Source organism: Genypterus blacodes, unplaced genomic scaffold (genome assembly GCF_046128005.1).
Source record: "Genypterus blacodes isolate CSIRO-AG114 ecotype Tasmania unplaced genomic scaffold, CSIRO-AGI_Gbla_v1 ptg000221l_1, whole genome shotgun sequence".
In the NCBI taxonomy this organism is placed as follows: domain Eukaryota; kingdom Metazoa; phylum Chordata; class Actinopteri; order Ophidiiformes; family Ophidiidae; genus Genypterus; species Genypterus blacodes.
Window position 1 is genome coordinate 15,227 of NW_027467020.1, and position 23,055 is coordinate 38,281.

Below are 23,055 nucleotides of genomic sequence, written 5' to 3' on the forward strand. Positions count from 1 at the left end.
AGTAATAAAACATGCTAATAAATTATACATACATAAATAAGGTGCCATTATTATTGTCTTAAAAGAGGAGGGGGTGATTTAAGGTGTTCTGTGTCTCCTCAGTACGGTGGCCGAGAACCGCCACCGCTGCAAATAAAAGAAGCGCTGCAAAAATAAAAAAGCTGGTGTGCAAAAATAAAAAGCTGGTGCAAAAATAAAAAAGGCGATGCAAATAAAAGAAAGTCTGCAAAAAAGAAACGCTACTGCAAATAAAAGAAAGTCTGCAAAAATAAAAAAGTCGGTGCAAAAATAAAAACGGTGATGCAAATAAAAAAGCCACAACGGAAGAGGGTTACCGGGGACTGTTTTTGCCGATGCACCTGTGTGAGTAGAAGACGACGCCGACGCACCTGTGTGAGGAGAAGAAGACGGCGACGACGACGAGAAGAAACTACGAATAGGAAAACGAACTAGAAAGTAAGTGAACATGATAGTGTTTAATGTCGCTACGTGTACTTTTTAATGTGTTATTTGGTTAGGCCAGGTAACCCCAGGTTTGAAGTTGAACTGGAGAATGCCGGTGTATTGTTAGCTTCGGCTAACACGGGGAGACCACTAACGAGAGTGGAAGCAACTGACGGCTACAGCTTATTACTATCGTTGTTGTTGTTGCTTGTATCATTAATAGTCATGCTAACAATAATCTAAGGCGTGGGTAACAATAGTTATTTGGATGAATGTGAAGTTTAAGCTGTGTGAGGTGGCCAGGGACTTTTGTGAAAATACCATGACCATAATGTCAGATTGAGGTATTGAACTGACGGCTAAAATGTTCATGCAATTTAAGTCCAAAGCAACCTAATGATACTTGTTTTTTTTGTTTGTTTTTTGCAGATCATAATGAATTGTCCTTTTTGTGGACACCAGCAGCCTCCGAAACTACTTTGTCGGATTCAGAGGTGATCATCATGAGTCCAAGCTCTGCAGAATTCAGTGCAGCTGATACATTGGTGAGTGCCACATTTGTTGTGTCTTACATTGATTATATTGTAAGTTCTGTCTGAAAATGAAAATGTTTCTAGATTTTACATAGAAGCCATGTTTCTGATGAAACGTGCCAAAATAGCATTTTAAATTACAGTAAATGTTGCAGTGTCCTGGCCTACACATATTTTACAAACTTCAATATTTATGTTCAAATTTGTTCAGCTCTAGTTCTGTCAATCAAATTTGAAGTGCTCACTGATATATTGTTTTTTACTTCCAGATATGGGAACCTGCAGATGGAGAGTCAAGCACTGATTCAGCAGCTCTGGTAATTGTAGCTCCGAAACATAGTCTATCGTTCACACTTAGCCTTGTCTGAAAATATTGTCACACAATCAAGGCTTAAACTACTTAAAAGAATGTGTCACGCTCTGACCTAGAGATCCATGTTTGTGTACATTATATTAAACATTTCATTTTTAGACTGTTGTCAAGACCGCACATTTTTATTGTATTTGATATCAGGAATGTGCTTGCAGCTTCAGCTTGTTTCTTTAAATAAAAAATAAATAAAAAAACTACAGACTGTTCTTTTTTTTTTTTTTTAAGATTTTTTCAGGCATAGACAACTTTATTACAGACATTTGTACGTTGCTTTGGACAAAAGCCTCTGCCAAATGACAGGGGAGAGAAGAAAATGACAGCAGCAATATACAGCAGCAGCAAATACAACACATAAAAAGAAGTTTGTTTTGGTGTTGTCACAACACAAATATGTCCCTAAAATTTTTACAGACCAGCCATGTTTTTCAGGGTGATGTAGTTCTCTACAGCTGATTCCCACTGCAAAGGAGCTCTTACACCACTCTGTCGTTGCAGTTCTCCAAAAAGAGTTTCATGCTCATCCCCAGCAGGAGTTGCTGGCACTGGCATGATGCTGGTGATGTGGTTCAGGGTTTGGGCAGATGCTGGGAAACCACAATTGCTAGGAGCAAGTACAGGAAAGTGTTCACACTGAGCAACACATCAATTAAGTTTCACTTTCATGGTCATTACAATTATCTCCAGAGTTTCTTACAGGACAAGGATGCAGAGACCCAAAGACAAGCAATGATCTTAGGTTAAACTAAGTATCAAATATTAGAGAAAGCATTGCACATGAGGGAAAACTTTATTGTGAATCTTAAATTTTATAATCAAAATGTTACAAAATATTTTCAAGTGCAGTTAAGTACCCACATTTTAGAGCACCACATTATTTCAGTTTTTACGTAATTAATAATAAATAAGGTGACTCCAGGAGGTGAACTTTGTGTTTGCAGGGCTGCCATTGAAGAGATGCCTCTCCCTCAAGTCACTGAACAGATCCATCCAAAATTGGCTCCTAGATAGAAAACACAAATTCATCCAGGTCATCGTTCTTCAAGAGGTTTAGATTAATGTACAAGTCCACTTACTACTGACTCATGCCTTTTGGAGATTTCACTACAATATACCCTTTCCTTTAAAAAGCACAGCAATATACATTAAACTGAGAAATAATATAAATGCATACAGCAAATACAATAATCCAGGGTCAAGTAAAACATAAATGAATTAAAAGTGACAGAAACCTTTGTTTCCGGAACCAGCTTTCAATCCGCTGGTTGGATGTTGAAGTGCCATACATGTGGCTTTAAGCTCCTGCAAACTCGTCTGCATGCTCTGATCTCATGGTACATTGAATGGCGGCCATTATTCCATTTTCAGTGCCGCAATCTGTGCGGAGCCGCTTTGGAAAAACTCCATGCTCAACTACACAGTTGATGTAGTTTTGAGCAATTACTGAAGGGTCGTTGTTCGTCTTTCCACAATTCAGCCACATAATTTTTCTGGAGAAGCCATCAATGCAGCCACTTATGCCAATTCCAAAAGGTTTTAATTTATTATACCCATCAACGTGCCAGGTTTCGTTTGGTCCCATTGAATGATATGCCCTTCGAACAAATCTACGTCTGCAGCGATTCTCTGTTCCACATGGATCCAGCTCTGCCATTAGGTGCATCGTCTTGTCTGACGACAAGAGAGTGTTTCCGTTTCAGAATCTGCAACATCGCTCTATACCCTAAAAGCTGGCCTGATCCCTTTAGCTCCTCGGAAATAGCTGCCTGCACAGTAGCAATTGGAGTGTAGTTGATCCTTCTGGTCAGGCTTGCATGTTTTAGTCTTTTTTGTAGATTGCGAAAACTGACTGATGTGTTGTGTTTGGTTTTCAGTAAGTCCACTATTATTTCATAACTATGGCCCTCTGTGAAATATTTTTGGATAAGTTCATCCACTGGAGTACTAGCTTCAGGACCTGAGGGGTAGGACGGAGGACACTATATTAGAGGCTAAATGATGAACTGCATAATGAACATTTTCAATTTTTACAGAGGTGAATAAATGAGATTGTTAAGATTATCATGTGTGGGTGACATGGTAGTTAGTGATTAGTTATTGAGGAATCAAGCTATTCAATGCACTCGTTAAAGTTAATTAATTGAAAATGTCTTTATATAAAAGTAGCATAGTGCAAAACACTCAAAATTGTTGCATAGGATTTTTTTACAGGGATCAGTAGCCTACTAGACTAAGAAACTTTCTTAATTTTTCATGTCTTCAAATTCATTGTATTCCACATGCCTCTGTTATGGATTTCACCATATGAAGTGGTATATTCATGACTAACAGACAGTATATTCTCTGAAAAAGCATAGCAATCCATCATGTTTAAGAACCTCATTAACTGTCAGAAAGAAATGTACCTTCATCTTGAAGACTCCTTAGGAACCTGACATTTCTACAGCATGAGCCACAATATACCAGGACGGATGGAAGGTTCACCCCACAGAATGGACAAAACATGACCTGGTAAATGACAAAGCAAAAACAGTCAAGTTTAGGATTCAATCTGACATTATGGTCATGGTTCTTTCTCAAAGGTCCCTGGCCACCCCACACAGCTTAAACTTCACATTCATCCACATAACTTCTGTTACCCACGCCTTAGATTATTGTTAGCATGATTATTAATGATACAAACAACAACAACGACAGTAATAAGCTGTCTTCACTGTAGATAGTCACCACAAAACGAGCTCACTCACAGAGTCACAGTCAGATGTTGGTCCAGAAAGTGTGTCTCCAATGCTGCTGAAGCTGTTTGAATCTGAAGCTACTTAAATAAATGAGTGTGATGGCATCACGCTAACAAAACGATGTCATCCAATAACTCAAACTCCAGCTATGATGTCAAACTGACATCTGGTTAGTGGTCTCCCCGTGTTAGCCGAAGCTAACAATACACCGGCATTCTCCAGTTCACCTTCAAACCTGGGGTTACCTGGCCTAACCAAATAACACATTAAAAAGTACACGTAGCGACATTAAACACTATCATGTTCACTTACTTTCTAGTTCGTTTTCCTACTCGTAGTTTCTTCTCGTCGTCGTCGTCGCCGTCTTCTTCTCCTCACACAGGTGCGTCGGCGTCGTCTTCTACTCACACAGGTGCATCGGCAAAAACAGTCCCCGGTAACCCACTTCCGTTGTGGCTTTTTTATTTGCATCACCGTTTTTATTTTTGCACCGACTTTTTTATTTTTGCAGACTTTCTTTTATTTGCAGTAGCGTTTCTTTTTTGCAGACTTTCTTTTATTTGCATCGCCTTTTTTATTTTTGCACCAGCTTTTTATTTTTGCAGCGCTTCTTTTATTTGCAGCGGTGGCGGTTCTCGGCCACCGTACCTCAGGGTTACAGAAATAATAAATATGTAAGATGTTTAAAAAAATAAATAAATATGGAAAAACAATTGAGAGACACCATTTCACGCCCGATAAAATGAAAAACAGAATAGTAAAAGAACATAAAATGAACCCGAGCTCCCTCCCTTTTCTTCCGGGGGGCCCCCGTCATTGCGGTCACGTGCGCGGTCGGCCAGTGACTTAGATCCACTGGGCCACGGCGGCAGGAGCTGTCCACGGTACTTATAAAATGCCTTAAGAGGTTGCTGAATCTAGGCATCTGGAAAGATGATGTCACTGTTATTTGGCTGTTAAAAGTGACTAAAAACAGGTGGATAAAAGCTGGCTCCATCTGTGGATCAGGAAGGTCATGTCAGAGGGAGTAAAACAACAAAGAAATAAAACCAATAGCACTGGAGAGCAGCATCTAAAAGATGGAATAAAACTGTGGAATAAAAGGAGATTGAGAGGAGGGAAAAAGAACATTAAACATCGTAAACGACTAAAACCCAACGTAAAAGAATGTATAAATACTTAAATAAGGTTAAAACCGGCTAAAATATAAATAACGTAAATAAAATATAAATAATTAAATGACGTTAAAACCGGCTGGCATCTTTGTTCTCAGCCTCCTGATCCACACTCTCTCTCTTCTTTTGCGTGTGCCCTCGTTCCACAGGATGCTGCTCTCCAGGCCAAAGAAAGTTAAAAACTGTATGCTGTGAGTATAAAAGTGGTGCACTAGGGGAGTGTCTTTATTATTGTGTAAAATGTTGTTCTTATGTTGCTTTATTCTGATAAAAAGTGCATTCTTTGTTTCCCCCACATATCTTTTAAAACAATGTTTGCATTCAATGCAGTAAACGATGTTTTTGGTTGTGATTTTAAAAGGATCCAGTATAAAACACACTCCTCCCCCCAACACGTGATCGACCCTCCTGAATCCACTTGTTTGGGGAGGAGCCGCTGTTTCAGGGGCCGCCCGGAGTTCCGAAGAAACAAGTAGGTCTTTTAGGTTCTTGTTTCTCCGGAACGCCGAGACGAGTTTATATTGCCGGAGAGGGGGGTGGGTGGATTGTGAGTGTGTGAATGCGTGTCTAAGTTTGCGGTGGATGAAGCTGTCGTCTCCCATCTCCCCTTCCCCTCTCACCCCTACTCAGACCCCAGACCTTCAGGTGCCGGAAACCCAGGCTGAGGATATGGAGGAGACGACAGGTCTCCCATTAAGGGGAGACGAAGAGGATGTCGTGACCCCCACCCCCACCCCCTCTTCCTCTCCAACCAGAGAGGAAATTACACCTACCTTGGTCACTCCAGAGAAGAGAACCACCAGAAAAAAGAGTCTGGTGAGAACCACACAGTCTCTTCTGGATGAGACTCTTGCCCGTGAGACAACCGCTGAGCCTGCTGAGGATGTGACCGCACGGAAACCCACACGCCACATCAAAACAAATAGGAAGACCGCAGACTGGGCCCTGTCGGTAAGTAGAAAGTGGCTTCTCATAGGTGATTCCAACTTAGCCAGGATATCCTCTTTCAAAAATGACAACCTCCAAATAGATGCCTATCCAGGCGCTACATTCAGGCATGCGGAAAGCATTGTCTCTAAGGCAACAGTCTCACCGACAGTAACCAAGGTGATCTTATCATTTGGTATAAATCATCGCTCACAAGCGACGGCTATAACGCCAATCAAAGAAATGCAGGCAGCTCTGAGAGCTACAAAAAGCAAATTTCCCAACGCAGAGATCTGGGTCCCAGAGATCAACTTCTCTGCGGCACTCCCTGCTAGAGAAAAGGAACAGTTAACTCACTTAAACACACACATAATCAAAAATCTGAAATACTTACCTGCATTACCTAGATCCAAATTTGACACAGAGATCAAGGACAAAATACACTGGACCAAGGAAACAGCAACAGAAATGCTGAAGCACTGGTGCAGCTGTTTAAATTAGACATCCCCACAAGCCTGCCTACACAGGAGGGGATAAGAAATGTGATGAATCTGAGTGAGGACATAGTACTTACCTCTGATCAGCTTAGCCTACTGAGCAAAGGCCTCACATTCATCCCAGTTCTGAAATTGGATAACAAAAAACAAAAGTTACAAGGTAGATGGGATCTAGAAAATTATCATAGGAGAATAAAACTTACCTCCTATTTTAAAAATGATAAAACCTCTCCTCCCCTCCCATTTATTAAAAAATCCAGCTGGACACCCCCCAAGGCGGCACTGTCCCCGGATGTGGTGTCACTGATGGAGAAGGACACCAAGGCCTTTAGCAGACATTTTGTCTCACGCTCTGAATCCCCTAACATCACTGAGGGAGAAAGAGAGGCCTTATTGGAGCTCCAGAATAACAGACAGATAGTTCTCAAACCTGCAGATAAGGGCAGTGTGGTTGTTATTCTTGATGGACAGCAATATTTGTGGGAGGGCTATAGACAACTGAATGATAAAAATTATTATCTAAAATTAAATAACCCCATCTACATAGAAACCATCCCTCTGATGATCAAAATTATCCCAAAACTTTATGAAAAGTAATTTATCAACGCCAAGCAAAGAGCTTATCTCATCGGCGACTCAGAACCGAGACCCAGACGGTTCTATTTGTTACCAAAGATCCACAAAGACCCGGCTAAATGGAGCTTACCTCACCGTATACCTCCAGGCAGACCAATCGTTTAAGAGTTAGGGTGAGGGTTAGGGTTAGGTTAGCTAACCCTAACCCTAACCCTAACTCTAACCCTGTTATAAAATTCGATAAAAGACCCATAATTCAATGAAATGACTTCAAATTTATGGTAATCATGAAGAGTAGAGTATCGAAAAAGTTCTGTACTGGACACGTGTGCCAGTTCACAAGTGTCTGGTACACGCAAAAGCACTTCTTTTACCTTACCTAACCCTGAGACAAGGTTTGAACCTGCAACCTTCTGGTTGGAAGAGGGCAGCTTTACTCTTTCAGCTAACTGCATTGCAGCTGGTTGACTTCATCTGCTGCCTCACAACCACACAGATGGGACTTCAGCCAAGGCTTTTAGCCTCAAATTGAGAACGTCAAACTGCTCTTCCCTGATGGCACGTTGTGTTGAGGAGGGTGGGATGAGGCTGTCCAAAGGCCAAGCCAGGGGTACCCCTGCAGTGCCCGAGGACGGCCAGTTCCATCCCCCCCAACAGTCTCGGGGGGGAACCGCGGGGAGGGGGTTTTTACCTCCCCGCGTTTACGCAGTTCTGGAATGGAGGGGTTATGCACCACAATATCATGGCCAGCTGGACTTTTTACAACATCACTCAACTTAAATTTCAGTTTAGGGTGGGGATTGGGGAGAACTCATACTCTTTAGCTGCCGCAGCCCTAACAGTAACTTTCATACATCATTTCAATACAAGCTCAACAAATAAACACAAACATTTATGAAGGCTACAAATGATCATTTGACAAAAATTACTTTATCCATAAAGGTATTGCTTGAATGTGGAGTGGAAAAGCTGATAGTGACATGCTTGTTTTTTTCACCAATCATCTCACCAACGTCACAACACAATGACTGACGGGAAGAAAAATGCTGGCCAGACACAAATGGCAAATATAAAAGGTGCAGTTTCAATAAAATACTCAAATGAGTGGTAACATTGTTTGTTTGTTTTTTTGTGAAGATTAATATCCTGTCAATGTATTACTGTGAGCTTGACACAAAACAACAAGCTCATGTTGAGCAATTTCACATGTTTTGCATGCTAAATGGGAGTGTTGGATAGCAACACTTTTACAAATCTTCACACAAAAGAGGCTTCTTCAGCTGCTTTGGGTGGACAATCAGCCATGTCAACAACTCTTACTAATCATGTCGACATCAGGACAGGGTTAGGGTGACAAGGGTGAGTGACAAGGATCACTCAAATTACCTCTCAGAGGGGAAAAACATGCAGAGCTGCAGCCAATATGCAACAATACACACAAAGGAAAGAGTATACACAATACACATTTGGATGGAAGAGCACAAAGACAACACACTTAGAGTATCAGATATATCTTTATATACATACACGTGTTGCACTTACATCTCATGTTTAACACACACACACACATCAACACTAACACTCAACATTCATACTCACTGAACAAACAGCCTGATCATGCACTCAACACCGCTTATGGAACCTGCACAGGGTTAACCATCAACTCATACAAAGGATGAACAAGGATTCTTTTGCCCGTATGGCTCAGGAAATTACATTCAGAGGGCATACAAACAAACTTAAGCAGCCTGCACCATTACACATTCTGCATGCTCATGTAACACATTTACACTACAACAACTATTTCACTAAATTACATCCATTACAATTCTTTCTGTTTAATATCTTTATCCAAAAGTACATTCAAACATTCACATACAAAAACTATTGGACTTCATCCATTTTGAAGGAACCCATAAGGAAACAAATACTGACCCCCTGTGGACATAAAAGGGTACTTCACAAAACATTACACAATAGCATGACAACTACGACACCACACAATTCACCACAACTGACAAAAACATTACATTACAAACAATCACTATTCAGCTCCTGCATGCCCATGGAAATAACTACTTCATTCACAGGCACAGTCTCAACCAAATTACATTACATTACGATCATTTGGCAGACGCTTTTATCCAAAGCGACTTACATTACATTACCACCCTTCGCAGAGGGGGGAGCAATTGAGGGTTCGGTGCCTTGCTCAGGGGCACCTCGGCAGGGGCTCGAACCGGCGACCCTCCGGTTCCCAAGCGGAAGCACTACCCACTGAGCTACTGCCCCCTGCCTCCCTGCCAAATAAATGGCATATTTAAATGGACATCAACACAATGCAAACGTGCCCACAGGGAAAAACAACATACTAACTAACCCTAAACACAAACGTGTCAAACATCACACAAATAACATTTACAGGGGACTTCATCTACAATACTTCACCATAGGTTATATGCAACATGTGGAATACAATGGAAACAACACTGACAATCACATTCATTATGGACCGCATTTTGCAAACAACTCACCAAACGCACTACACATTCTGTATGATAAAGGATACACACAACGCATCTGACCTACACTAATTAAGAAAGACAACTCAGCACACATTTATGCTGGATTTAATACCATTTATTATTTACATCACTTTAGTATATATTCATTCCTTGAGACTAAATCAAGGGAAGATAGGCAAACAGCGCAATTTCAATGACCAAACATACACTCATTCATCACAAATCACTGCAATCAAACACTCAGTGCTCAACATCACAAGCTCCACATCAACTGACAAACAAAAATGCAAATGGCAAACATCATTCCATAAAGAATTAAAAAATGACGCAATCTGGCTCTTATCTAGTTGAACAGTTGCAAGTCGTGTTCTTTGTGAATGGAGGTACTGCCGCCGTGCTGCACGGGAGAGGATAAACACATTCCAAACACTCAATCACTCACATATGTGCAGTAACATGACGGATGGAGCAGACGAGCTGTGACACTCCGGTGTCAATGCAAAACACCAACAAACTAGCCTAGAAGGCGCTGTTCGAGCGGCAGCCAGCAACAGTTCGTGCTCTTACTCTTTCTAGCCTTTTAGCTTTTTTCTCATTACTCATACCTCAGTCAGATGCACATTGCACTTGCACTTCCTTATGTACTTATTTTGTCATGTACTGTTCCCCCCATTGTATGTACTTCGAACCCCCCTTATTGTTTGTACTTATCTTGTACTTATTATCTACTTGCATTCTTGCACTTTTTCATTATTGCACTAGTTGGGGTGATTTCTGATTTCTGATTTCTGGGTCTTGTTTTTTTCCTGCTGTACTGTGACTGTTGCACAGTAATTTCCCTCGGGATAAGAAAATTTCATCTTATCTTATCTTAATACACACACGGCAGAGTCTGAAAATAACTTAAGGCCACCGTCATTTGCAATCTTCTTGTGGGTTTCATTTTGGATGGAAAGTATCACGTCACTGAGACGACCGTCTTGTCATGTGTCAGGAGACACAGACGCACAGATGGATGGTTCCGGTCGTTTTTTCAAAACTCAGACTCGGAAGAAAGAAATATTTACTTTGGCTCAATTGACCCACGGACCGGTACCGGTGGTTGGGGGCCGCTGGTTTACATGGCATCACGCAGACAAACCCTAACTCTAACCCACTCAATTTACCCACTTTTCAAATACAGCAGTCATTCTTTTATACATCCCTGCAGCTTAATATGTAGCTTTTCTGTCCAGAGGACAATTACAATGTCAAATAGGATTATTATTACAATATTCATATGGGCCGCTTAGCAAATGGACACGTCTGACTAAACTCTTCAGATCACGCAACCTTACTTCATATCTATGTGGATTTCACAGGTTGACTCAGTTAAACTAGGATGTTTATCAGTGTCACTTTGTTTCATTCAACAGCTCAAGACTTACAAGTGCTCATTTTTAATCTTATTGTTACATTTCATTTCATGAACATAGCGGTCATTTGAAGCTGATAAAGACTAAACTACACAATGGGATGAGTTTAAGTGCTTAGTTGCTGGAGTGAAAGCAGAAAATCGTTTCATTTAAAGTCAGGGGTCCTTGCACTCCGTCTAGTAAGAGAGCTCTCTGGCCAATATTAACATTTGTAGTGGAAACCGTGGTATGGATAAACAAACATGGTGGTCAAGCCATCCTATTGCGGGAGGTTGAGCTATACCAAGTGGATGTAGTCGAGGGAATCTGGAGGAAACAAGCAGGAATGGAGAGAAAATACAAGCTACACTCGGAGGACCTGGGTCCACATCGCATTAGAACCCTTCTTCCTATGAGACGGTGATAACTGCACTATATTGCCACTAAAAATAGGGTTAGGGTAATCTTGCCTCAAAGGTCTATTCAAGACAGTGAGTTGGACAGATGAGGTTAATGAAGCCCTGAGAGACTTTGATAGTACAGACACACAACAAACAAAATGACACCTTCCTCGTACCGCAGTTTATTATACACAGTCTGACGTCACTCAGCGTTATGGGGTTGCTAAACAGTATCTTATGGAGAAATTGTATCAAGAAAAAAACAACATTGGATGGAAAAAAAACTAACCCTAATCACTCGTCTAAATCAAGATGTTTCCCTCTGCTGTACAGCAAACACACAATCCAGTTCATGCGGATCCTTCCACCACCACATACAGTGAAATACTGTAATATTCCCTAATATCTACACTCAATAAGATGTTAAACCTCAATAAGAAGTTAAACTTGTCTGAATTTCAGGAGTAACCCGTCTGTCTGCACGTCAGTGGAACACAGTCTGTCTCCAGCGTTTGTCGGGCAGGAACGGCCACAGACAGTCGGTGATGGCCGAGGTGAACGCTCGAGGCTCCACACTCAGGTCGAGCAGCTCCAGGCGAGAACAGTTGAGCTGACTGTTGTTTGGACGAAGGGCTGAGCCTGCAGGCTGCTCTGTCAGCTGCAGGACAACAGAAACATCTTACTCCAAAAAACTCTACATTCTTGGAGTTATTTGCTACCATGTGCCGTCTGCTTCAATACACACATTCAGTACACAGTGTAAACCGTGGAGTCTGAAACTACAAATGAATATGCTTCCATTTTGGATTATTTCTATAAACAAATGCTAATTAGATGTAAATTGGAGTTCATGACGGTCGGCTGTAGCAGAGCTTTGAGGTTTGTTTGGCTCAAGATGCTGCTGCAGCATGAATCCTTCTCCACATGTACACACATGTATGTATTTGTATATACGTGTGTGTGTGTGTGTGTGTGTGTGTGTATACAGACGCACACACACATGAAGTATACATAATAACTTAGTAGGAGTGATGTATATAGAAAGGTTTATTTACAGGTATGAGGTGAGTGGAGGGCAAGCTGAAGGCCTGAGCGATCGCCACAGCCATTTCATATTTGGTCATCTGTTCCTTAGCAGAATAATGGAAAACTCCTCGGATGGATGGGTCCTGGAGGTGAGACAGGTAATACACAGACAGACTTTGGTCATAATGTAAATAAATAAAGATCATCAGTGAAACAACAGAGGCCAATTCATACTTCTGCTTCCATATTCACTACAGGACTGTGGGCAGTAAATCATTGGGGGGGAACCAAATGTTTCCCGAGCTGAATCCCAAAACGCTCAGACCAGAGCTTGCACTTTGACCTTAACACATCTGAGGCTGAAGCGTCATAGATACCCGTCTTCCTCTTTCAGACAGACAGACATACATACATGTACATGTCTTCATCTCCAAGTCCTCCTCTCGCAGACAGAGCAACAGACAGATGTCTTATTGTCTAGGGCAGACAGGTACCTGTCTTCCTCTCTCTGCCAGCTTCCTGCACACAGCTGCAACGTCTCGTGCGTCGGTGGGGAATCTCTGCAGGCAGTGATCCAGAGTGCAGCTCTCTGTCTCCCCCTCCTGGACCTTCATCCACAGCACCGTCACCGCACTCTCCGACACCGACTCCACCTCTCCGTACAGCACCGGCACACGCAGCACAACCGCACCTGCACAGAGAGACAGCGGTGGATAATGATGTCATTAAACATTAAACAAAAACACTCCTGATCAAGCGTTTAAACATTTTGTGGATTGTTGCCACGGTCCAATTGGATCATCACAAAACCTCCCACGTCATTATTAAATAAAAAAAGTGTCCAGATGACAGACAGACAGGTGTGTGGACTGACAGGTACCTGGACAATGCCTCAGCGCCTCTCTTTCTCCCTCCAGCTTGCTACGCCCGTACAGGTTCAAAGGGTTTGGACTGTCGTCCTCTCCATACGGAGGATTTCTCCCATCAAACACATAGTCAGTGCTGATATACAGGAAGAAGGCACCGGAAAGTGCTACACAACACACACATAAAACACACAAAGACACGCACAACAAAGAAGAGTGAGTTGTGGACATTTACACTGCTCAGATATGTGATATGTACTTGATCACATATCAGCAGCACTTAGCATTCTTTTTTTGATGGGACAACGTTTCTCCTGTCAGCGGTGCAGAAGTTCATGATGAGTTCAACTTAACTGCAACAAAACTGAGGTTATTGTGCTCTGCCCCAAACACTTCAGATACACATGATCTAACCCTAATGAGACACATCATGATGCTTGACTCATTATCATCACATCATATTTCTCCCATCTTAGCTTCGCTGCACTGGCTTCCGGAATAGAATTTAAACTACTGCTAGTCACTTTCAAAGCTCTTATTGGTCAGGCTCCATGTAGTATGTAGCTCTCCTAGTATCTCCTAAAGTAGACTGAGAGGCAGAGCCTTCAGTTATTGGGCTCCTCTCTTGTGGAACCATCTTCCTGATTGGCTCCGAGGGGCAGACACCCTCTCTATGTTTGAGAGTAGGCTTAAAACTTTCCTCTTTGATAAAGCTGGGGGATTTCCCATGATGCACTGAGCCTCCTTCTCTCCCTCCCTCTCCCTCTCTCCCCCTCAGCCTGGTTCTGCCTGAGCTTTCTCCCTGTTAAAGGCCAGTTTGTGCTTGTGTGCTGCTCATGGGGTAATGTTGTTTTCTTTAAATGTTCTGTATGTAAAGTAAACCAGATAACGTTTGTTTTGGTTTGGTGCTATATTAATAAAGTTGAATTGAAGGATACATTTCACATAAAATATGCAGTTGCACTTCTTATTTCTTCTGTTGTTGTTGCTGCTTCTTAAAATAAACATTTTGGTGGACAAGAGGCACACAATTAGCCAATATCCAACCAATCAGACTAACAGACGCACCTGCCTCCTTAGCGAGCGTGCCTGTGGCGTGCACATTCAGATTGACAGCTGCCTCCGTGTGTCTCTCTACCACGTCTGGACGTCTCTCTGCTGCACAGTGAACTATGACATGAGGCTGAGGCAGACAGAGACAAAGAGTAAGCAGATGTTCAAATGTTTACCTTTCAACTCAACCTAACTCTAACACTAAATCCATGATGCAGAAAATGCTAACTGAGTCCAGCAGTGGTGGCAAACAGGGGGCCAGCCTAACCCCCCGAGGCAGAGAAGAGGGGTGGTCTGATCTCCTAAACCATGTTTTCATTTTCAACTTCCAAAATATGAGGCACAGATGGGCACAGTTGTTTTGGAATGACCAATAGACCTTCTGTAAGGTGGAGCTACTGAGGTCTAACCTGACTGTGATGATATTAGTCAGGACTGAATGAGCAGAGATGAACCTGCTGCATGAAGAACGAGCCCGTATGGAGACGGCACATAAAGCAGAAAACCTGTTAGTACGTTTGTCACAATGCAACTTCAGCAGACAGGAAGACTTTAACAGAACAGCAGTGTGGACGGAGACAAATGGAGTTCAGAGACAAAAACAGCATCTGGGTGACCAAAGAGAATTTTTCTTCATTCATTGTCTACAGTGACAGCAGAGCAGTGAGTTCAGTGAAAGAGCCTGTCATCACTACACTGCAGCATGAGTCCCCAACCCTAAATGTCAACGCCTCTCTGTCCAGCTTCCCATCAATGTCACGGCCGACTGTAAGGCCTTACTTCTTACTTATGTCCCCACGAGACTGAACAAAGCTGTGACACTGATTCACAAAAATAACTGTCACTCCATGTTTGGTCCTGTGCTAACCCAGTTTGCCGTCCCGTACCTTGTGGTCTTGTATCAGGGTTTTGACAGCATCCTCATCGGTGATGTCACAGCGAAGTAGGCGGGGCCTCGCCCTCCTGTATCCTGTTCCAAGAACCAACCAGTTGTGTTTCTGGAACTCTTTGCACACAGCACGACCAAGGAGCCCAGTTGCCCCGGTAACCAGAACTCTGGGGGTACACACCTCCTCCTATCGCACACAAACACACTTGTCAGGATTCGGTCATTCTGGTCAACTGTTAACCTGAAGTCCACTTTGACTTCAATTGTCACTATCGTCAATAAAGCTTCTAGATATCTGAATGATCAAATCATGTTTGTGTCTGACTGTAGGATAAAAAGAGGAAAATGTAAAGTTCCAACTTATAATGATATTAACAATCATCTGTCATAATTCAGCCAATTTGATACAGAAACAAAATGTAGGCTAGAAATAAGTGACATGATTAATGTGTCATTATATTTAGATGTTCAGCACATCAATCAAACCTGGCCGTCAAATCTGAGTTCTGTTCTCTTTGATTTGATGAATTGTAGACTTTAACCCTTCATAGCCTGTTAGCTTCGGTGTGTTGTTAGCCGCTAGCTTCCGTCCAAACCCTCAGCTTCCGGTTTACCTGAAGCAGCTTCACCTGTCCCGGGATGAAGCTGAGCCTCAGGTCCCCGTACGAGCAGCTCATGACTGAGCAGCACTTTGCTTTGAAAATCTGATTAATGGATCTTTTCTCCCACAAACGACGCAACTCGAGCAGTGGACGCTTCCGCTTCCGCAGTATCTCGCGAGCACACACGCCAGCTGTTTGACGTAAACAATGTGCAACTGTCGTGGAGGAGATAGCTGCTCACTAACGGGCTAACAGACTACAGGGACCAAACTGTTTATGATGGCAAATAGAAGTTGTGTTGTATTTTAAAAACACCCCGGATTTAAATGTAATCCTTCGGATAAAAGCTTGAAATAAAGCTTCGCTGCAGTTAGCCTGCACACACTGCGTTAACGCATTGAAACACCGTGAAAATTCACCTCTGCGTCTGTAAAGTCGAAACCAGGCATTCTGCCTCGGGATCAGCTCACAACAGGACCAGCGGAGCCAAGGACAGCCCAGAAGAATCCAGTAGAACTCAGGAGAATCAAAACCAACCCCGTGGAACGGTACAGGAAGTGCAGCACAGATATCGGCTGACATCAATTGTACACTTCCGCCCAGTGTGTTTCAAAATAAAGAGCGCGTTCACACATATACAAATACACTCTTATAGAATTGAACAGCACGTTATGGATCACGAATGAGAAACTGGGTCGTCACAGCAGCATAAGTACAGAAATACAAAAGAAATACAAACAGTTATGACATGTTATATAGTTTTATTGTTGTTGGTATGAATGACCTGACCTAATATCACCAAATAACTTGATCCTCCCTGAGTATTATTAAAGCGTTTTTGGTTCATTATTGGGTTAAAACGATAACTACATAGGGTTAGGGTTAGCGTTATATCTACAAACCTGTGCAGGCAAAGTTTGATGAATGATTGTACTTTGCCACAATGTATATTTTGACATTTTGGTTCTTTCCACATGCCATAATTTCTTGTCCTGTCCTACAAAGGTTTTGTTTTTATTTTACAGTTTAGTGTTCAGGTGGCAAATCACAAATCCAATAGAAATCCAATAGAATATGAAAATGGGAAAATAACAAAGATGATTACAGATTTACTGTGAATCATACATTTCATTACATTACATAACGATCATTTAGCAGACGCTTTTATCCAAAGCGACTTCCAATAAGTGCGTTCAACATAGGTAGGCAAATGTTAGCTTCAGCTACATACAAATGTAGCTGTGCAATCATCAGTAGGACACAAAGAATATTATTTCAAATACTATCTGAACTGAATATTCTTGTTTCAAAAATATCATAGATGAGGTCATTTACCTGGAGCTACTTTGTTGATTACGTCTCGATTCAAAAACTTGCAGATTTATTTTCAAAATTCATCTCTATTTGGCTGTTTTCTCTGTTCTCTTTGTGTTCGAGGGCTGGTGTATTCTTTTTTTACTTTATCTTCTTACACATGTTTGCAAGAGCTCAGAAACACAATAAAGAAGAGCTGTTAGTCCCAAAGGCTGCTGTGTGTTTTCACCATCATGCCTGTCTGTTATAGATATACAGAGGTCACACTGGATACTCACACACACACACACACCTTTTCTTTGTGCACACATTATCTATACACACATTCCTGTACCAAGTGGGTAGAGCGTCAGCGGTTAAAAGACCCGAGAGTGTCCCTGTGCTATCATGTGATGGACACACACACACGTACGTTTTATCTGTGATAAAAGCTTCCAGCTAACAGAACAGATCTAAATATAACATAAACAGAACCACAATCCTCCATTCAAGGACCTCAGAACTGCAGCCTCAGTCACTGTGAATGTTTGTTTAAGTTAATAATTGATGTTTCTCAAACCACTCACATTCAGCTGAGCCCAACTGATCATTTCACCTCCAAACTGAATTAAAGTCAACAAACCTCTTCATTCTCAGCATTCTATCATAAAAAGAACCAACCAGCCAGCTCCATGTTCACAGAGGAAACAAATGAAGCTTCTCACAGAGAAGAAAAGCATCCCTCCTGTGAAACAGCAGGAGGCTCAGTGAGGTTACAGGGTCACTTAGGTACATCTAGTATCTGTGCAGGGCTCGATGAGATGGAGTCATTCTGGAGCCTAACATACTGTTCAGGGTCAGAAAGCTTCTGTGTCAGTCTCAGGTCAGGGCTCCACCAACAGGAGAACCATCTCCGAGAGTGGAACCAACAACCAGCTGACAATTGTAGACGTCTCATTCACAGCTACAGAAAGATCCAGTCAAGAGGAGCATATGAGGTTAAAGGTAGACAGACAGACAGACAGACAGACAGACAGACAAATAGATAGATAGATAGATAGTTAGATAGATAGATAGATAGATAGATAGATAGATAGATAGATAGATAGATAGATAGATAGATAGATAGATAGATAGATAGATAGATAGAAGACTGTGTGCAGTGTAAACAGTACAGTGGGTATATTTGTGTATGACAGCAATGTTGTTACAGTGCAGGTTGCAGATATGTTTCTATTCTGGGAGCTGATTGACAGAACAGCCGGCTGAATTCTCTCTCTCTCTCTCTCGCTCCCTGTCTCTCTCTCTGTTCTCTCTTGCACCCTCTCTGTTCTTTCCCTCTGTCTCTGCACATGCACTCTCTCCTTCTCTCCATCTCTCTCTCTGTGATCGCCCAATGGTAGAGAAGTTTTGATGACAGAGGACTGAAAAGGTCCCAGTCTTCATCTGATCTGCAAGCTGAAAATCTTACAGAATCTCAAACTACTGACCTGAAATCTAAACTGTGAACTACAACCATGATCTGATCCAGGAACCTCTAACTTTCATCATTGATGGGGTCTTGCCTTGAATCAAAAACTTGGACCTGCAGAACAAGTGTTTGTTGATGATCCTCAGGTCTTTCATGGTTCCGTGAGAACAGTGCTGTCCCTTTCCTTTGACGGACATCTTAACAGGTAGGGACAGCTTGATAACTTTAATATGCTGTCTTTATTGTTTTTACTGATATTTATGATCACATGCCCTCTCCTGTCTTGAGGGGGTTGAAATATATTATGGGAGGGTTGAAGAGCTGGAAATGCCCAAAGGGCACTTTCACTTTTTTTTGCATTTGCTTGCAGCAATGAACCAACGTGTTAAATAAAGGATCAGCAGATTCTTAGGCACAGACTGTTACTTTGAGTTGACATGTGCACAGTGCTGACATGCTGGATTTGGCTAACAGGAACCTGAAGCTAGGATGGGGGAAGGGGAGGTGCCACACAAAATGGACTCCAATCAACAAACTAATTACTACTTACCAAACCACAACTAACTCAATTAACATAAATACAGTACATGCTACCAAAATGTGTTCAAAATGCTAAATATAAGCATTTAATTCTGCTTATATGATAAATGATACATGAACGTAACTGTATGCATGATAGTATTCACATAAATCTTGAAGCCTGCTGAATCAAAAGCTTTGTCCTGACATTTACAGTTGAGTTTGATGACAAATTCCCAATTCCCCAATTTTCCCATTAGAGAAAACAAACGCCAAAATGAACACAAGGAGACACGGAGGAGGAGGAAGAGTAAAGGAGCTACCCTTCCTCAGTGCCCATCGATGCCCAGAGGTTGACCTGCTGCCAAATCGTGTTGCTGTGACCAAAATTCCTGCATGGTGTGATTACAAGGATGTTCAACCCAGCTGCCACTCTGATGACGAAGGGGGGAACACCAGTGACTGGTCAGAGGAGGATCTCTCCCTCCACTTCTCTCCTTCAGTCATCCTCCCATCTGATGAGGAGTCTGACCCAGACTGCAGCTTTGAATGTGTGGAAGTGATGGTGGATCCTCAGGTAAGACAATCTGCTCTTTGATTCTCTATTTTGAATTTGAATCTGTGGATTTTACATTTGTAAAGGAAAAAAAATTTGAGATAAAATAAATAATAAAAGTGATAGTCAGTAATAATAATCAGAAAAGAAGAAGAATATGATGAATATGAGGAATGGTTATTGTTGTTACTGTCTGTACCCCAGGTGAAAAGTCAGAGAGGGGAGGGACTAAGAAGAGTTCCTAAGCGTCAGATCCTGCTGAAGAAGCGAGACAAGGAAGTGTGCATAGAAGCAGACAAACCTGAGGTATCTGTTTCTGTTAACCTGTCTGTCTGTCTGTCTGTCTGTCTGCTAACCCACCAGTCTATTAAACTGTCTGTCTTTCCTGAATCTGTCATATTGTAAATCAGCAGGTCATATTGGAAGCAGATGGGGCTAAGAGTGCAGTGTCAGCCAATCTGCTGTATAGCCCGTCATTGAGCGAACGCCCTGAGCTGTTGCTACGACAACACAGCATGCCCACATACTTTAACAAGAATCCCGCAACTGAGGTGGATGGCAACAGTCAGGTCGACAAAGGGCTCATTGCAGGAACTTACCAAGGTAATGATAGGGAATTTAAGTTTCTATCTAACTCCACCCTATCAAAACTGTCTGTGCACCACCATTGTACGGAGGGTCGACCAGTATTTTTGTGTCCTTCTTGATGGCCTGAGCTCAGTGCATTTTCTCTCTGTCGTGTTATTGATGACTCTTTGTTTTTGGTTTCTAGGGTTTCAGGCGGCTCTGACTGATGATTGTGCTCCGAGAAGACTCCAGAAGTCCGTCTCTTTGGATGAAACTAAAACCAAGTTGGCCACTTGTATTATAAGGAGTGTCTTGACAAAAAAGATGCAGGGGGAGCAGAGTAGCAGCAGCTCCTCAGAGTATCATAACTACTCCAACACTAAATGCTCCTGCCCTCAAGGGGCTGCCCAGACTACGCGGAGCAATTGCCAACCTGTAGCCGAACCTAACCCTCCCCCCTCTAGACAGCTGGAGAGGGGGAGAAAGCTTGAAGGAGAGCTGGCTGGAGAAGGAGAGGCAGCCATGGGTTTTGGTGTATTTAAGGCATGTGTTCATGTGGTGAGGGACATGAGAAGTTTAGTGAAAAACACCTACAGCCCCTCCTTCAGGAACAACACCAGAGCTGGAACTACACTGACTGTGATTGGACAAAATAGTAGCTCCAAGCTGTCAATGTTTAAGGCAATTGGCCAGGAGGAAAGCCCGCCTCCCAGCTACCAGCATGCTGTGGGGATTAAAGGTCACATTGAGGGTTCTCAGTTGTGTCCTCAGCCATTACTTTACAACATCACCTCCAAAAAAAACAATGTTGGCACAGCTCTTCACCTATCACAGCACAGAAAAGATGGTGATCAATTCAATCACATCCCAAAGCAGAGAAGAAGCAATGAGCCAGTTCTGAGTAAGACCAACATGGCCCTAAACAAGACCGGGCCAGTTGTTTTGTTAGACACACCCACTACCGAGCCCAACCAATCAGAGAAAGGTGAATGTTTAACTTCGGAGCATCCCTCTGACTCCACACCCAGCCACACCACTCCTCCCCAAGCGCATAACTCTATCCTGGTCCCCCCCTATGCCCCTGGATCCACCCAGACACCCTTGCCTTCCCATTTCCCAAGTGTCCTGACAGGCTACACTAACCCTCTGAGCCCTCACCTGGGGATACTCAACTACATCCATGGCCCTCTGAGTTACATCCAGACCCAGCTACCCCAGCCCAGCCCCGTTCAGCTGCTGAGGTTGTCTGAGGCTGAGGATAACCATAAGAATTTGACATGTCCAAGCTACCAGCCAGATGGAGACAAAGGTCTTGCCAAGAGCGATGGTCCTTACAAAGATGGCACAGGACAGCCACAGTGGAACAGCAACAAAACGCCACAACATACAACAACACAACAACCACAGCAACCCCAGCAACTACAGCAACAACTGCAACAACAGCAACTACAGTTTCTGTTGAATGTACAGGGTTTCTTACCCGCTCCGGTAGGATCTCCATTCATAACTTTGGCAGTTGCCCCTGGCAAACTTTACAATGGCCACACCCCCCACCATGTGATGTTGGATACTGCAAGTGGGAGGAGCATCTGTGTAGACATGCCCTTCCAGCCTCAGAGGAAAATGCTTCTTGATCCGGAAACAGGCCGGTACTTTGAGGTGCTACTTCCTGCTGCTGCAGTGATGCCGTACCAGCCCCCATTGGCTGTGCCCACCCTGTATGCCCCACCTTGCCTTCCTTTTAGCGTGCTGACACAACCAATCCAACTGACTCATACCAAGCCCTGACAGCATCAGGGGGGATGTCTGTATTTGTCTCATAGAGAAATGTGTACTAGTTATAAGCCTGGACAAGCTATCTGCAATAGGCAGAGTCACCTAAAATGTTTTACCATTAGGGTTAGATTGTAAACTGTTTGCACAGACACTTTGATTTGCACAGTCCAGCTTCAGTTTTGTATAAAATCTTGCCACAGTCCCACTGAAACTTATTTATTTCAGTGGCGGAGTTAAGAATGTTCCTGATGTTGTGGGTCTGTAAAGCCCTTTGAGACATTGTACGTGATATTGGGCTATACAAATAAAATGACTTGTGTACAAATATTTTCATTGCAAACATGAAAAGTGCAACATCCTTTCTAGTGACACAGACCACTAATGTATGTACATTTACATTTGTTGCTGTAATGCAACATGATAAATGGCATCACACTGTTCAGGTTATTTACGATGTTCAGATTTTCATGGGTTCCAGATTGAAATTTTGAGTCTCTTCTTATGTAGATAATGTTATATATGAAAGAAAGGTAATGATTTAATGCTTTAGACTTATGCTGTTTTCGTCATTATGAGGCACAAATGTTTTATGGATCCAGACACTTTTTGGGTCATAATAGCCGAATATGGCTCTTTTGAAAGTGAAGGTTGCCGACCCCTGCATTAGGTTAGGGGTAGGTTAGGTTCAGGTTTACTTTGGGTTTACTTTAAATTTAGAGACCGCGTGGACATTTCGAAAAAAATCTAGAGCAAAGCAGCGTTTGGGGCTTTTCCAGTTTCACGCTCGTTACCCATCACTCCTCCAAACTATGGAGCGCCATGTCCATGTTAACTTCAGACAGACATACATACATACA

At 42.5% G+C, this 23,055-nt stretch overlaps 2 protein-coding genes and 2 long non-coding RNA genes across 6 annotated transcripts; 2 read left to right on the plus strand and 2 right to left on the minus strand.

Annotated features, from left to right (window-relative positions):
• Nucleotides 1–216: 216 nt before the first annotated feature.
• LOC143016239 (uncharacterized) lies at nucleotides 217–1,384 on the plus strand. Its single transcript, XR_012965503.1, has 3 exons — nucleotides 217–456; nucleotides 874–989; nucleotides 1,247–1,384. It is a non-coding gene; the product is annotated as an uncharacterized LOC143016239 (long non-coding RNA).
• Nucleotides 848–4,546, minus strand: LOC143016238 (uncharacterized). Of its 2 annotated transcripts, XR_012965502.1 has the most exons (4): nucleotides 4,398–4,546; nucleotides 3,753–3,855; nucleotides 2,206–2,350; nucleotides 848–1,951 (listed from the first exon to the last, which is right to left on the minus strand). It is a non-coding gene; the product is annotated as an uncharacterized LOC143016238 (long non-coding RNA). The 2 variants fall into 2 exon arrangements; XR_012965501.1 differs by lacking the exon at nucleotides 848–1,951 and having other exon boundaries at nucleotides 2,119–2,350.
• Nucleotides 4,547–11,742: 7,196 nt separating this feature from the next.
• Nucleotides 11,743–16,591, minus strand: mat2b (methionine adenosyltransferase 2 non-catalytic beta subunit methionine). Of its 2 annotated transcripts, none has more exons than XM_076170510.1 (7): nucleotides 16,436–16,591; nucleotides 15,413–15,601; nucleotides 14,541–14,655; nucleotides 13,487–13,639; nucleotides 13,101–13,297; nucleotides 12,636–12,749; nucleotides 11,743–12,238 (listed from the first exon to the last, which is right to left on the minus strand). In XM_076170510.1, exons 1-7 carry the CDS (start codon nucleotides 16,463–16,465, stop codon nucleotides 12,065–12,067), a joined length of 972 nt encoding a protein of 323 aa, XP_076026625.1. In that variant the 5' UTR covers nucleotides 16,466–16,591; the 3' UTR covers nucleotides 11,743–12,064. The 2 variants fall into 2 exon arrangements, with proteins under 2 accessions (XP_076026625.1, XP_076026624.1); XM_076170509.1 differs by lacking the exon at nucleotides 16,436–16,591 and adding an exon at nucleotides 16,029–16,200.
• A 3,253-nt stretch (nucleotides 16,592–19,844) lies between these two features.
• Nucleotides 19,845–22,462, plus strand: LOC143016250 (uncharacterized). Its single transcript, XM_076170495.1, has 3 exons — nucleotides 19,845–20,161; nucleotides 20,266–20,458; nucleotides 20,628–22,462. The coding sequence occupies exons 2-3, from the start codon at nucleotides 20,371–20,373 to the stop codon at nucleotides 22,208–22,210; spliced, it is 1,671 nt and encodes a 556-aa protein (XP_076026610.1). The 5' UTR covers nucleotides 19,845–20,161; nucleotides 20,266–20,370; the 3' UTR covers nucleotides 22,211–22,462.
• Nucleotides 22,463–23,055: the final 593 nt, after the last annotated feature.

Coding starts and splice junctions, on each gene's coding strand:
- mat2b (XM_076170509.1), bottom strand. CDS start 16,091: ATGAGCTGCTCGTACGGGGACCTGAGGCTCAGCTTCATCCCGGGACAG. Junction 15,602..16,028: donor GACAGGTGAAGCTGCTTCAG/GTAAACCGGAAG, acceptor TGTGTGCGATAG/GAGGAGGTGTGTACCCCCAG. Junction 13,298..13,486: donor GGCGCTGAGGCATTGTCCAG/GTACCTGTCAGT, acceptor CTCTCTGTGCAG/GTGCGGTTGTGCTGCGTGTG.
- LOC143016250 (XM_076170495.1), top strand. CDS start 20,371: ATGCCCACATACTTTAACAAGAATCCCGCAACTGAGGTGGATGGCAAC. Junction 20,459..20,627: donor CATTGCAGGAACTTACCAAG/GTAATGATAGGG, acceptor TTTGGTTTCTAG/GGTTTCAGGCGGCTCTGACT.